At 43.5% G+C, this 15,842-nt stretch overlaps 1 protein-coding gene across 1 annotated transcript in view; it reads left to right on the forward strand.

Moving 5' to 3' along the window:
- Nucleotides 1–3,602: 3,602 nt before the first annotated feature.
- The window catches only part of LOC147458156 (uncharacterized), a 31,988-nt gene continuing 19,748 nt past the window's right edge, over nt 3,603–15,842 (forward strand). The window contains exons 1-4 of the mRNA XM_086512889.1: nt 3,603–5,737; nt 5,858–6,005; nt 6,104–6,180; nt 6,265–6,304. Coding sequence (XP_086369015.1) covers nt 4,868–5,737; nt 5,858–6,005; nt 6,104–6,180; nt 6,265–6,304 — 1,135 coding nt within the window. The 5' untranslated portion in view covers nt 3,603–4,867. The remainder of the gene's footprint in view (nt 5,738–5,857; nt 6,006–6,103; nt 6,181–6,264; nt 6,305–15,842) is intronic.

Raw genomic sequence — 15,842 nt, forward strand, 5'->3', positions numbered from 1 at the left:
AATTTCATGATTAGGAAACAATCACGACAAAAGATGGTGAACCAATCATGTGACGATCACCAAAGAGCTAATCATGGAAGCCTTAAGCATATCAAAGGGCACATATACTCTGGCCGGCCGGACCTAGCCTCTAGACAATGACAAAGCCTTAATGAATTTAACATGCCAAAACTTTACTATTAAAGATCTAGTCGATAAAGAGACGAAGCTACCATTGTGGATCATTTTGCAACACTTCCAAAGTGCCAAAGTAGACAAGGTATACTAAACCATTGAGACACCTTGCTGTTACAATGGCAGTGGGACTCTTGAAAGACCGGATGGCGGCCAAGATATGTTCATTGAAGATCTTAAGAACCAAAAGCCTTAGTGGAATCATCTAGTTTTGGTTTAGAATTGGGAATATATGACTCTCCCAGACTGACCTGATGAAGTAGGAGTAGGTTCCTACCTACACGGTAAGTCATCAGATTCACAACAACAAGATTCAGAAGCGGCAATTTCAATCTTGGAGTTAAAGAAGTGGATTGAAGAAGAAGAGATTTAGATAGTGAAAAGATATTTGCAATGGGAGATCAAGTTACCTGAGTCAGTTGCTCTCAAGTATCTCAACTCACAAGAAGCTATCATAGATTCCAACAGTCCTATGCCGCCACTTTCTCTACTCAAGCATGAAGTTATTTCCCATCGAAAAGAGATGCTACCTACTTTGGTTGTCAATATACATGGTGCAGTAGTGACTATTGAGGAAGTAGAAATCATATTGGAAAATCAACTTAAGTGGAGAGCGGAATGGCTGCAACGTTGCTCTGTAGATGAAATTATTTACAAGAATGCTCCACAATGTTTGGTGATCGACCCCATGTACTACTCAATTTAACAAAGAAGGACTTGCAATTTCTTCCAAATGTGGAATTTCAGAAGACGTGCTTGATTACCATGTGCTAGCAGACCACCGTCATATTCTCCCTAGTGAATAACAGATGCTCCTGGACCACACAAAGCGATGATCAACCTCATGAAAGATTCACCTGATTTGGCTTGTCAGATGCTTTGTTAAGTCTCCAAGATTCTGATGATTGCCATTGAAGCTTTCAAAGATGCATAGCAAACATGCCACCCATGGATATTTTTATTGGAAGGCAGTGGAGGCCTTTTCTAGGGGAACTCTCAATCTCTTGATGGGATTTCTTGCAAGAGTACAATTTTTACCTTTGCAGTACTTGCAAGCATTTATTGCTCGATTCTTTGAATTTGACATCACCATTTTCAATCCATAGTCTATGGAAATTCATGCATGGCATGCGTACTATCATTCACAAATGGAAACCAACCCTTTGTATTCGGTAATCAATCAAGTAGAGTACAACAAATGGCTCAAGTGCTACCACTATGCCATGAGATACCTCATTGACCCTAAAGATTATTAAATCTCATAAAGATCCTCGTGGCGTGCATCAACTAAGGAGGGGGGAAATGATATGAGAAGGCAAAGAGAACGTTGGTGGTTATAAAATGACAATTTTAGATTAACAAGGGTTTATTAGACTGCAAGATTGTAATAACTTAAGTCTTCCATAAGCCTATGAGCTAGGACTTTTAATTTTGCCAATCCCTAGGTATAAAAATCAAATGTAATCCATTGCATGGGTCGTCACCTAAGTTATGTGTTGTAACAAAGAGCTTTTGTCATAAACCTATGAGCCTAGGAATTTTAATTTTGCCAATCCCTAGGTATAAATGTCAAATGTAATCCATTGTGAAGGGTCACTATTTGAGCTGAGCAATGTGCTATAATAGAGAGTTTCTTCCATAATTTCAAATTTCTCACATTTATTCCGTTTGTATATTGATAATCTTATTTGCTTGCTCTTTTGATTGATTCCTTATGTTGCACAAGTTTTGTTGGTCATCAACGGGCTTCCCATGGACTAAATATGCTCCTAAAGTGATCAATTTGAAGTATTTTTTGCTAAATTTGATCGGAGAAGGGCTAGAGAGGTGATGCTAAGCTACTAGAGGCCTTTCGTGCTAATTAATTTGAAGTACTTTTTGCTAAAATTGATTGGAGAATGGTTAGAGAGGTAATGTTAAGCTGCTAGAGGCCCTTTGTGATGATTTTTAGGACCATAGAATGCTTATATCGACATTTCATCAAGACGGTGGTATAAGGCTTGTGCAACACTTCCCTTTTGTTTGTTGCATTCCAAGTTCTCTCACTCATCAAAATTCCCAATTTACTTGGTAGGTGAAGAGGTTATGATTGCTTGCATGTTGGTATTGATTCGGTAATTGGGTTTGTTTGCTCACTGATGAGTGTGGCTAGGCCATTTTGTAATGCTTGACAGGCTGGCATAGTTTTTGTAGCCCAACTAGGCCGAGTCCCTATGTATTGACATTAGTATGTTAGTGCTCAAAAAACTACGTGCATCGTTCCTCGCTAACAAGAACCCCTTGAACAACAATCAAGTGAAGGCACACAAACTAGAGTGATCAGTGTACAACTCCGCCTAAAGACGAACAAGCTGGAAGCAGGGCGCTCTTTGAAGCCTCCAAAAATTTAACAACCTGTTGTTTTAAAACTATTTAGTCAAAGACCATCCACGACACTAAGTGACACAGGATGGGACATGGGGCGGGTAAGGGGATCGACAACGAGGGAAGTTTGGCGGGCATCTCGAGGGGGACACGCCTATTCAAAAAATGGGGGCGCCATTTGGGAGCCAGGATTGGAACCCATGACCTCTTGTCTCAATGCCTTTTGAGGCTTGAGCTAACCACGTCGTCCATCCGCGTGCATGTGAAAGGAATGCCATTTTACATGGTGTTATAAACTATAAACCTGGGCTGGCTTAGAACTAAACCCGGACAGGCCCCATGTCCGGGTTTAGTTCTTGGTCGGGTTTAGTTTTAACAAGCGATCTACGGTGCATTTCATTTCGACGGCTACGCGTGGACTTCCCATCCATTGATCCCCTCATCCCCCTTCTTAAATGCTTCGTATCACTTAGTCATGAGGACCAGTAGGTGCTACGATTTTCGATAAAGAAAAGAACAGGAGAATCTAAGACAGATTCTCCTAATGCAAACTTTGAGAAGGTCTTGATTGCAGTCGCACAGAGGTTGAGGAGGTCCTGATTGCAGTCCCGCGGATGGAGAGAGAGAGAGATCGAGGAGTTTCCTGTCCAGGGCGTCATCTAGTCTTGGAGTTGATGGCAAGGTGGCGTGCGAAGCGGAAGGGTGGGCGAAGAGGCTGCGAGCATAAACCTTTTTTTTTAATGCAATGGAATGAAGTGGAGCCGTTGAGGCCTACGGCTCTAGTGGTTAGACGGAGCTCATAGAGTCATAAGATTAACCTGAGTGAGTTCGAGTCCTTCCAACTCATTCCTTTTACTAGGTAAGGGTAATAAGATTCCCTTGAGATGTGAGCAGGGAATCTGTGAGATAAATGAATATAATAAGAAGAGAGCGAGGTAGGAGAGTATTGTCGTAAAATTTAATAATCCTTTTCTTATTTCGTACGCCCTTATTACTGAGTTTCCAATACGCACCGTGAGAAAGCTCCGTTAGTATAACTTTTCACGTTTGAAAAAAATTGAGCGGGCAAGCCGGCGTTGCTGCTTCAGAACTTGTAAAGGCAGAGGGGCAAGCACCGCTCAAGCGATTAGCCAAAAATCGCCATGGACACTCCGTCGTGTAGGCCCTTGGCCCCCCATGCGGTCGCAGCTCCCCCATTTCCTCTGCAGTTTCAAGGAAAGAAACCGCAGCTAATTAATAAACAGGATAGGGTTCTGCAACGTATGCTGTCTTCTTTGTGTTTGTGGGCATCTCGGACACAGAGAGAAGAGCCCGCCGCTAACACAGATAAATCTCTCTCTCTCTCTCTCTCTCTCTCTCTCTCTCTCTCTCTCTCTCTCTCGTTTACTTTCAGATTCTTGCTCTCCGGAATCTCCCGCTTTCCCCTCTCCGTGGAATCTACGCAATTGGTTGATTTGACCCCCCCCCCTCTCTCAGATCGTGTAAAGGGGTGCGCAATCGTTCAAGGGCTGGATAATTCAAAGAGAATAAAGCGTTCCCATTTCTGCGTCTCTATAAATTTTCTGCTTCACTGATTGATTCGTTTCCTTTGGGCAATCTATGATTCTCTTGGTGTGGGCGGTCTGCAGCAGTGACCAGCTCCCTTTTATGAGTCTGCTGAAGAAGGGTGAACTTTTGCATTGTCGCATTCACAATTGCGTGGTTGATGAGCACTTGCTCTCAGGATATGCATGTAACTGCTGTGATTTTGGTTACAGCAAATTCGTCTTTCTTGGGCCCATTTGATATGGGTGAAAAGGCCACATGTACCTGCGGCGATAACGCCACATGCACTCCTTGCTATATGCAGCATGTGTATAGCTGAAGATTCATCCCATTGTCGCTTATGCTTTTCAGCAAGCTTCTTCGGTGCCCAAGACTTTGCATTTTTGAAGAAAAGCATCATGGTGATGACAACAGTGCACCCTGCACCCAAGTTTTCGTTTAGCAGGGTTGCTTGGGAAGAGAAATTTAACTCATGCTCAGCTTTGTGAGCTTTGCTTGTGACATGCTCCAACTGCAAAACAGACTAGGCTCTCTAATGTGAAATTTCGAACAAGGATATGCAATGGGAACAAATTGTTTGTGCATGCCTATGTGGAGTGATGTTCAATGTGCACCATAAGCAGAGCTTACGACCGAACGGTTGCACTCTAATAGTGATAGTTTTGCGATCCTAAGCTTGATCGTGCTTATTGAATACAGCTTGCGGCATGGGTTTGTGATGTCGCCCAAGTTAAGGCTTGCAACCATGCAGATAGACTAGCAACCCTAGTTGCAGTGGTGGAAAATGAGTAGAGTTCCAGCTCCTTTGCATGAAAATTTTGAGCAGGAGCAGTCATTTTTTGTGCTCAAACTGGCATTTCCTCCTTTACCATCTTTTTCTCCCCATGTCTCTCCCATCTCCCCTTTATCTGTTGGCCTGCATTCATCAGGATCTGATCAACCAACTCTGAGGTACCAGCACATGCAAAATGAACATTTGCGTACTCTTGAGCTGCTACAACACCAGCAAAGGCTGCATGGACATGTTCATAGTTTCCTTTCACAGCAGCCGCAGCCCAAGCAGCAACTCCACAACCACATCCAACAACATCAGCACCGATATCAACATCAACTTCACCAAAATGGCCAGCAGCAAGAGCAACAACCACCACAACCACAACCACAACCACAACAACAACAACAACAACAACTCCTCTATCAGCACCGTCATAATGGTCCACACTTTGAAGAGCGATGCTATAATCGAGATCATGCACTCACTCTTGATGGGGATCGACAGGAGGAACATTCTCAAAAGGATTGTGATGATCGTACTTCCTGTTGCAAGTTGCAGCTGCCATCCCCTTACCTCCTCCAACAGGAAGGAAGGTCACATAATCATCACCAGCATCAGATTATGCATCATCACCAAAAAGAAGCTGTTTCTGTCCATCTGCGCCATCAACAACGGCAATCGCCCGTGGACCTTCAGGAGCTCTTTGATTTATCTGAGAGTTCCTCTCATGAAACTTCTTCTTTGCAACCTGTGCTCAAACCTAGCACAACTTCTTCCCTTTCTCAGTTGGATTGGCCATGTTTGGACCAGTTTTCTGAGGACAATCCAATAGCTTCCTGGACAGAAGTGCTCATGTCCAGCACACGGAACACTCCTCCTGTAAGTCCAATATACTCTTTTTATCGCAACATGAATATGTTAAACATCAAAGCTTCATCTTTTTAAAGTTTCTCCTCAAAGGTGCAAAGACTTGACATCATGTTGTATTTCAAAAAATAGGCCTCTAGTCAGGTGACAAATATTGCTGCACAACCTTTCGAGAACCCATTAATTGCAGGCAGTCCTCCTCACAAGCAAAGGTTACGATGGACGCCCGAACTTCATCAATGCTTTGTGGAGGCAGTGAATCAATTGGGTGGATCTGAGAGTGAGTTTTTGTCTATCCTTATTGGAGGTTCCATAATGTCAAGCTTGCTTGCATGGTTGTTTCCATGCCATTACCCAGCTCACTGTCTTGGGATGCAGAGGCAACCCCCAAGTGTGTTCTTAAACTGATGGATGTCCCTGGGCTACTGTTATCTCACGTCAAAAGTCATTTACAGGTTGGGTTATTTCGTGTGGCTTGGCTTGTGAGAGTGGATTCTCTTCATAAAAGTCTGGTCTTAAACATCTGATTGTTTACACAGAAATATCGAATTACAAAGGATGTTCCATCAGAAAACAAAGGTAAAGACTTTGTTTTTGATGCTTAATCTTGATATTTGCCTTCCTTTCATTGTGGTAACAAGTACAAACTGGATACCTCTATTTGAATATCTGATTTCTTTTGATGCTTAATCTTGATATAGGTATCCAGTTGGCAGTAACAAGTACAAACTGGATACCTCTATTTGAGTGCTACCAAATGACTACATCTCTTGGATTGCCCATGTGTAGGGGGTGTGTCTACAGGCCCTTGGCGGTAGGTTTTCCACCTAGAGCATGGGTTTGGGGGCGGCCTTAGCCTTATGTTTTTTTCTTTTTGTGACCCCCCCCCAAAAAAAAGAAAAAAAAAGAAAAGAAAAACAAGACCCTCTTATATCGGTAGTAGGTTGATTAATTGTGCATGGGATGCACTAATAGGTCATTTTCGGGAGGGGGCGGGGTGGCCTAGGAAGGGGTAGACCAGGTATTTGAGAGAAGGGCCATTTTGCCTCTTGGAACATTGTGACTATGGCCTCCCACCTCTACTTTTTTCACAACAGAGATGGTGAGGCAAGCCATTGACAGAGTGCACACAGGGAGGGCACATGATAATGATGGTATAGTGGCAGAGCATTTTATACATGCTAGAGATCATATTGATGGTTTGTTGGCCTTTATGTTCAATAGGGCCATGTGAGCGGTTTCCTTAGATTTGGAGTACGTCTACAATTGTACCACTGCTCAAGTTTGGAGATCTGACTGCGCCAACTAACTATCGCACTATCATGATTGGCCACTCATTGGCCAAGCTATATGCATCTATACTTGAGCATGAGTTGAGAAGAGCAAATGGGCAGAGAGAGAGAGAGGGTGTACGAGCTTCAGGGCAAGGTGGATTTAGGAGGGGATTCTCTACACTTGATCATATCTTCATGCTTAGAGCGATCATTGAGGAGGGCAGAGCACATGGGAGGAGGATTTATTGTAGCTTTATGTGGGTGGATTTCCGCAAAGTCTTTGACACAATCCTGACAAGAGATTGCATAACTCGAGTCCCACAAGAGCTTGTATAGCCAGGTTGATACAAAGACTACATGATTGGAGTCCCACAAGAGCTTGTATGGGGTATCATGGGACTACATGAGACAATTATAGAGAGAGTAAGGACATCAGAGGGTCTTTCAAAGCCTATTCACTCTACTTTTGGGGTGAAGCAAGGATGCCTACTGTCTTCGACTTTGTTTGGATTGTATATTGATGAGATTTCTGACTATATTGAGACTGCAGGGAATAGAGGGGCGTAGTTGTCAGGTACATGGATATCTCTATTGCTTTATGTTGATGTTATTGTGCTTATTTCATACTCTATAGAGGGTATGGAGAGATATTTAGATGCGTTAAATGCTTGTAGTGGACTAACCTCGACAAAACCAAGGTTGATGGAGATTCGAGATTCAATACTATGGCGCAGTGGGTCAGGAGATCAACACTTAATTTTACATATGGATAGGAGATTGTGGAGTATGTAGACTCTTATGCATATCTTGGTGTTGTATTCAATGGACCTACTTTCTCTATGAGAGGTGCTGCAGAGGCGAGATTGACGAGGGGATATACAGTTTTAGGAGGACTAGAGAGGATATGTTCACAGGTGCAGTCTCAACAGCCACGTAATTTGACACTTTGGTCATTCTACCATGCTTTACGGAGTGCACATATGGGGGCCTAGCCTGGATCATCATAGTAGATCAGGGTGCACATATGATGGATGGAAATCCATGGAGAGACCACTTGTATCGATGATCTCCAGGCTCATCCGGGTGAAAGCCTTAGCGCCACACATGAGATTATCAAAGCTGAGATAAGTGCACCACCGATTGTAGTGGAGGCTCTTGCTAAGTCAATGTCTTTCATTTATAGCACATGGGAACTACCACACGACAGATATGCACGACTAGCGCTTGAGTCATCTCGACAGCTGGCCAATGAGGGTGATACTTCAAAGTTCATGTTGGTTTACACTGATATCATCTTGGTTTGAGCTTCATGGAGTTAGTATGGACAGGCTGCTCCCCTTTTCAGTATTCCTTGGATGCACCATCCCTCACCCTCACACATTAGAGATTAGCAGGATTATCAAACATCATCCATGGGCCACTTGTATGAAGCTGAAATTGGGTGAAACATATCGATAGTGGAGAGTAGTAGCTACTAGAAAAATAGAAATCCTTTTTGCTATTCTAATCAAGGAGATTGACTTGGGTCCCAAGAAAAGAAGTAAAAGTAGGAGGTTGCTTTTGTGTATTAAAGGGGGAGAGATCTCTCATGCAAAAAAAAGTGTCGATTACGGAATTTTTTGATAGAAATGGTTTCCAAGGAAACACTCTATGTGGACGAAGGGTAATGTCGTTCTCCATGTTTTTGCGCCTCATGTCCATAGTCAAATTTGGCACTCTTGGCACTTCATAAAAAATTGCTTGAGAAGCTTCACGTGCTTCTCCTTAGTGTTGAAAATAGTGAAATCATACACAAAAAAACCTCATAAAGTTTGTTAGAAATTATGGGATTTCGTTTAATCTGTGCCACAATCGTGGTTGGCTTCACAAGTTGTTTGGCCGAGCGAGCCAAGCGGATATATATATTTTATATAAGTATGTATGTATATATGTATATGTGTATATGTACATACATACATGCGTGTATGTATGTGTGTATATGTATATATACGTATGCATGTATGTACATATACACATATCCATACACACATGCACAGATAAATAATATATTTGTATGAGACAGAGTGGCGGAGTTCGACTCCCAGATGCAGTGGCCCCCCAACTAGATGCTTCTTGGGGTATTTCTTTATTATTGATCTTCTCATACAATTTCCGGGAGGAGCTGTCGTCTGGAATCTGATAACATGAAAATAACTCCTCCAAGGCCATTCTTTAATAGGCACTTGGCCTTTGCTTTTACCAGGGCTAAAGGCTCCAAAAGTCCCTCCCCCAAGGCCATTATTTTATAGGCACTTGGCTTGTGGTTTTACAAGAGCCAAAATCTCCAAAAGTTAACTGCTTTTGAGAAAATTCGCGCTCAAAATCCTTAAAAGTCAATACTTTTGAATGTCACCCAAAGATCTCCCATGTCCATGTTGCCATGTCATCATGATCACCATTTCGTGTGGATGCAAGGTCAGCATTGAGAAAACTTGCCATAAATTGTGATGGATTTTTCATTGCCATTCTTGAGTTGCTATGCTTAGATTTGGATCCATCTTGCTAGGTGCAATGGAAGTGTTGCTCGTGATAGCTCAAGATGAGTGCTCTGCATGTCATAGAAACATGGTATGGGGAACGGGAACGGAGAACGGGGTCGGTCTTGGGGTCGGGATGACAAAAGTTAGGGAACTGGATGTGTGCTCGAAACGGCAAAAATAAGAATCTTTTTTTGTTTTATTTTTTTGAGCTACACATATGTCCCATAGAGCTTGAAGCCTTGAGCAATGAAGGTTGAGGCTTGAGCAACGAGGAGCTTGAAGCCTTGAACAATGAAGGTTGATGTTTGAGCAATGACAAGGGCTCCTTTTGTAGGCTATGGGGCCTCCAAAATTGGCCCTAAAAGAGCCCCAAAGTGAGGGTAAAAATGGCCCTAGAAGGGTGCTAGGACAATTCCTACCTTTTTTTCCAAAACAAAGACCGTTGGTCATTCCTTGTGCCATTCTAGATAGCCATCCATTCTAAACGCCATTTGGAACGGCATCCCTTGTGATGCCGCCAATCATGTCCGTTTGTCCCCTTCCATTCCGAAATATTCACATTCCGGGAAGGGTCGTTTTGTCAAAGGTGCAACGGAAAAAAGTGAATTGGGTGATGATCTCGTCTACAACAGCGAGCAAAACTCCTCTTAGGATTGGGCAGCCAATAGATCTTTGATTTGTCGCGATAAATCTCCTTGTATACAAGCTCCTAGCGCGTATTGCCCACCGTACATGCACGACAATCACCTGCAGGCACACACACCCCGTGTAGGGTGTCCAAGCAATGGGGAGAGAGAGCGCTAGAGAGAGGATTAGAGATCTATGGTGGATGAAAAACGCTAGAGAGAGAGAGAGCTACACACAAAAAACGCTATAGAGAGAGTGTCCAAAATGCTGGAAGCTTTGCTCACTGATCACAACATGCCATAAAGTACAAGGGGGAATCGTCATATATAGGGAAACTATAAAAGTGCCTACCCAGTCAGAAAACCCCACGATCTTGAAAATGACCAATAAATTCTAATAAATGTGTAACAAGTGACTTGTAGCACACATTTAGTAGCACAATTGTCACAAATTGTTGACGTGTTAAGGCTTTGAAGAACGGAGCCGTCTTGCATATCTTGACTGAGGGGCCTAAACCCTAAGAAGAACAAGCAACAATAGAAGAAAAAGTCCTACCAACTTATGGGACCTCGTCCGATGGGGCCGAAGTGACATAAAGGCATATAAATAAAGCAGGACCCACACACACACAGAGCATTACATGGAGCTAATGATGTGGCAGCAACTGTACGGATCTCCGCAATTTGCGTTGACATGATGATGTGGCAGACTGTACTACGGATTTCCGCGTTTTGCGTTGATTGTTGATGTGGCAATTGTACGGATTTCCGTGATTTACGTTGGCAGTTTTTGGGCATTGCTTTTGGACCAGTTGCTTTTGAGTTTGAAGCTTTTCATTGTAAGTGCTTTTAATGGCCAAGGGCCTTTAAATATGAGGCTAGGGCTCACTCTTGGGCATGCTTCGTGGAGAAGGTGCAGAGCGTGGAGTATTGGCTTGTATTGTGTTGATGCAATATAAAGAAATACCGAAAGGGACGCCAAGGTTTGGGGCTAATACTCTCTAGGGTGGAATTCCGCCACTTCGTGTCGCGTGTTGTCTCTCTCTCTCTCTCTCTCTCTCTCTCAGTTCAACTGTATTGAAGTGCTAAAAGTCTGTTTAGTCTGTTCTTTTCTATTGGCACGTGGTGTCCGTCTTGTTACAATGGTTTCAGAGCATCATGCACGTGCTTTTTTGAAAGCATACCGGTCCTACAAAAGAGCTGACAGAGCTATTGGAATTTTACTTGAAGTACCTTGGGGTCCCAACCCCGGACTTATTAGCCACTCCCACCCTTACTTCATCGCGCATTGGTCGCGCTCCTGTCTTTACCGCTCATGTCTTACAGGGCATAAGCCATAAAGATCACTTGCAAAGAAGGATCCAAGATTTGTTTCAAGCTGTTGTTTTTCTCAAAAGCAGTGCCATGCAGATGTTGATAGCTACCAAGCCCACACTCCAAGGACTGGCAAGCTTTCAAGAATTTTTTTACCTGAAGTTATATGTTTCTGACATCTTCCTTCGGAGTGCAACTTCTGGCAGAGTGGGGTATCTTGAAATGCTTCCATGGAAACTCTAGTAGATTATAAGTGGAAATTTCTAGACATTTCTTAGTAGGTGTCTCTTTTCGAGCTAAAAACCTTGGAGGTCCAGTGTGATTGCTATGTCTTGGGACTACCATCGTCGCCAGAGGAAGACTGTCTATCCAAGAGCTGATGGACCATGTTGTGGTCAGCTACGACCCTATGGAAAGAACCTAACCCTAATTTTTTTTGGTGCAGGTTTCAGGAGAGAAAGTCAGTCGACTTTTCGAGCTCGGCTAATGTCGAGGTTTGAGAACTTGTTTGGTGATCCTGTTTGAAATTTGTTTGAAATGGATGGTCTCTGTTTTGAACCTGTTTTGGTGCCGATTTGAACTGTTTGACTCTGGTTTGAATACTGGTTTCAATAATTGGTGATTTTACTCCTCGGTGGAGAAGTGAGAAATATTGTTTCGTTGTATGTTTGAAAACCTCGGAACGACGCAGATCGATGTATGGGAGCGTTCCATTGTATGCTAGAAAACCTCCAAATGATGCAGGCTGATACTTGGGGAGCGTTTGGTAGTATGCTTGAACCTCCAACAATGCAGACTGCGGTCTGGGGAGCGTTTGGTTGTACAGTCCTCTGAGCTCATGGCCCGGACCTTTTTAGGTTATTTGCAGGGGGAGTGACGAGGTAGTCGTTGAGTAGCTTCATACCGCAGATCGTTTGTCTCAGGGGAGTGCTCAACAGCGTTGTTTGTTGTGTCTTGTAACATGCGTATGTGAGCATTTGTGTTGCATTGTGATGTGCCAACCACTGAATATTCCTAATTGGATGAGATTACTTGGGCATGTAATTTTAGTGCATCAAGACACTCGTCGAAGATCAGTGTGATGGCTAATTTTACTACGCCGGAATATCAAGAGTTCCGATCTAGACGACAAGAGAAGCCAACTCCTTGATCAAAAGAGTCGAAAGGAGAAGCCAACTCCTTGATCAAAAGAGCCGAAAGGAGAAGCCAACTCCTTAACAAACAAAAAGAGCGAATTGATTGTCCCTCAAAATGCCCCTCGGAAATTTTTGAGCTAACTTGAGTTGTTTTGCAGATATGCTGTAATCACGGACGATTACTCTCTTTCAAGAAGGGGGGATGTCACAAATTGTTGATGTGTTAAGGCTCTGAAGAACGGAGCCAGCTTGGAAGCAACAACAGAAGAAGAAGTCCTACCAACTTATGGGACCCCGTCCGATGGGGCCCAAGTGACATAAAAGCATATAAATAAAGCAAGACCCACACACATACACAGAGCGTTGCGTAGAGCTGATGACATGGCAACAACTGTACGGATCTCCGCAATGATTACGGTGCAGACTGTACAGATTTCCGCGTTTTGCGTCGACTGTTGATGTGGCAGTTGTACGGATTTTCGTGATTTACATTGGCAGTTTTTGGGCATTGCTTTTGGACCAATTGCTTTTGAGTTTGAAGCTTGTCACTATAACTGCTTTTAATGGCCAAGGGCCTTCAAATATGAGGCTAAGGCTCATTCTCGGGCATGCTTCCTGGAGAAGGTGCAGAATGTGGAGTACCGACTTGTATTGTGTTGATGCAATATAAAGAAATACCGAAAGGGGCGCCAAGGTTTGGGGCCAATACTCTCTGGGGTGGAATTCCGCCAGTCAGTGTCGCGTGTCATCTCTCTCTCTCTCTCTCTCTCTCTCAGTTCAGGTGTTTTGAAGTGCTAAAAGTTTGTTCTTTTCTATTGGCACGTGGTACCCGTCTTGTGACAACAAGTGTGGAACACTAGAGGCTCTAACCTCGGCAAACCCTAGGAATAGGGGTCCCGCCTCATGCCAGCCTATCGAGTGGGCAACACCATGGAATGCATCGCCGCGAAAAGGTACGTCTACCTAAGATATTTCCAGGCACAACCACATTTGTAGCCCATTGGACAATTTTTCTTAACTAATGGAAGGTTTCTTTTCTAGGAAAAAAAAAACTTTCTGGGGGGTATCGACTTTATGACCTAGTAGAGAAGCACATTTTACTCAGCCGTGATGTCGTCTTTGGCGAGTTCATTGCCGCTGAAGGGGCTTCCGCTCCCAAGTCTTCCACGACAACCCGAGATTTACCGATACTTGCCAATACTTGGACATCTAGACGATTATCTTTTCGAGGTCTATGAACCCTCTTCTCCTATTCCTGTCCCTCGGGTTACGGAGGAGAATGCACCCATTCCAGATGATGTAGATGGAAATGGTTCTCACCATAGTGCAGAGGTAGAGCGAGATGTAGAAGTAGCTCCTCCCACAAGGAGCAAGTTAGACAAGTTACTGAAGTGGCTGTTGGAGACCTTGCGAAATGTAGCGACTTCAGATTTTCCACCAGATTGGTGTGATGCCGGAACAACACAACATTCTCAGCGGCTTCAATTTGCTGAGACAGATGGGACTTTATTATAGGTGAACTATGCTTTGATGTCGACAATGATCAAGGACATAGGCCCTCTAACAGTTGAGGAGGCACTTTCACAACCAAAGTAAAAGTTGGCCGCACACAAAGAGCTTGATTCCATCAAGAAGAATAACACTTGGGAGTTGATTCTGCAACCTGCTAAGCGGAAAGTGATTGGTGTCAAATGGATCTACAAGTTTGATGGTTCTTTGGAGTCTGGACAAGCACAAGGCACAATTCGTTGCCAAGGGCTTCTCTCAAAGACAGGGTGTAGACTATGACGAGACCTTTGCACCGACTGCGAGGATGTTGACCATTGGGACAGTCTTTGCCCTTGTTTCCTTTTTCGGGTGGCGCGTTTTTGAGATGGATGTAGTTTCGGCTTTTTCAACGGCGACTTAGAGGAGGAGGTGTATGTGGAGCAAACTCTAGGGTTCTTGGATCCAAATCTCAATGACATGGTTTGTAGGTTGTTGAAGGCTCCCTATGGCGTGAAGCAAGCCCCTCAAGCGTGGTATTAGAAGATAGACTCTTTCTTCCTACGACACTCCTTTTGATGTTCGACAGATCCAAATGTGTGTATTTACAATGAGGAGGGATTATTGACTCTTGTTATCCTCTATGTGGACGATCTTGTGATCACAGGTAGCCATGTTGAGTGCATCCGTAGTACTATGGAGACCTCGGCTAAGGAGTTTGAGATGACAGATCTCGGCTTGCTTCACTACTTTCTTCGATTGGATTTATGGCAAACATAGGGGGGCTTTCTCTTCAGGAGCTCTATGTCCAAGAGTTGTTAGAAGCTTTTGATATGACTAAGTGCAAACTTATCTCATCTTCTATGGATCCCAATCAGAAGTAGTCATAATATGACCCCTCAGATGTAGCAGATGCTACAAAGTATCAGAAGCTGGTTTATTCTCTTATTTGGGTTCTCAACACCCAATTTAATGTCAGCTTTCCGTTGGGACTTCTTAACTCCTTCATGTAGAGACCCACCAAGTCACATATGGAGCGGGTTCTTCAGACTTTGTGGTATTTAAAGGTGACCAAGTCATTAGGCATTCACTGCGGCTGGAGTTACAGCCTCCAAGATCATTCTTTGAGGATGGAGTGATTCACATTGAATGGAGATCTAGATGGATGACAGTACTACATAATACACCTTTTCTCTAAACTCAGGAGCAGTTTCATGAAGCAGTAAGAAATAGCCTACAGAAACCTTATCTTCCATAGAGGTAGAGTATAAGGTTGTTTGCGGTGCTACATGTGAGTCAGTGTCCATTGGCGCTCAAATGGAGCCACTCAAATGCAGTCATGTGCTAACATCTTCCACCAATCTTCAACACCTTTGAAAGCTCCCTCGGCTGCTCAATTCTGCCCTGTCTTGCCTTTGGCACAACCTTGGCTACACACGACACAACCCTTAGAACTTGGATGCATCTACGTGGCCATCAATCTTGCATTCGTTCTCACCGTTCAGCATTGACAGCCCTCCAACCTTAGCAGAACTTTTCATTTCTAGAGTTAAATTTTGCTTTAGATTAGAGTTTGTGCCCACAATAAAAGTCCAAGCTCAAAGATCCACGAAGTTCTAAACTAACTTTGTTTCACATGGCTACACACACTAAGGAATTTTTTTGCTCGGTCATTTTCTTTTGAAAGGCTTACATTGGGCTCAAGCTACAAATGTACTCATTTATTGCTACATCCTCCATAGCACACAATTTGTCTACATGTG

The sequence above is a fragment of the Adiantum capillus-veneris genome, chromosome 5 (assembly GCF_014529385.1).
Source record: "Adiantum capillus-veneris isolate H3 chromosome 5, ASM1452938v2, whole genome shotgun sequence".
Classification (NCBI taxonomy): Eukaryota; Viridiplantae; Streptophyta; class Polypodiopsida; order Polypodiales; family Pteridaceae; genus Adiantum; species Adiantum capillus-veneris.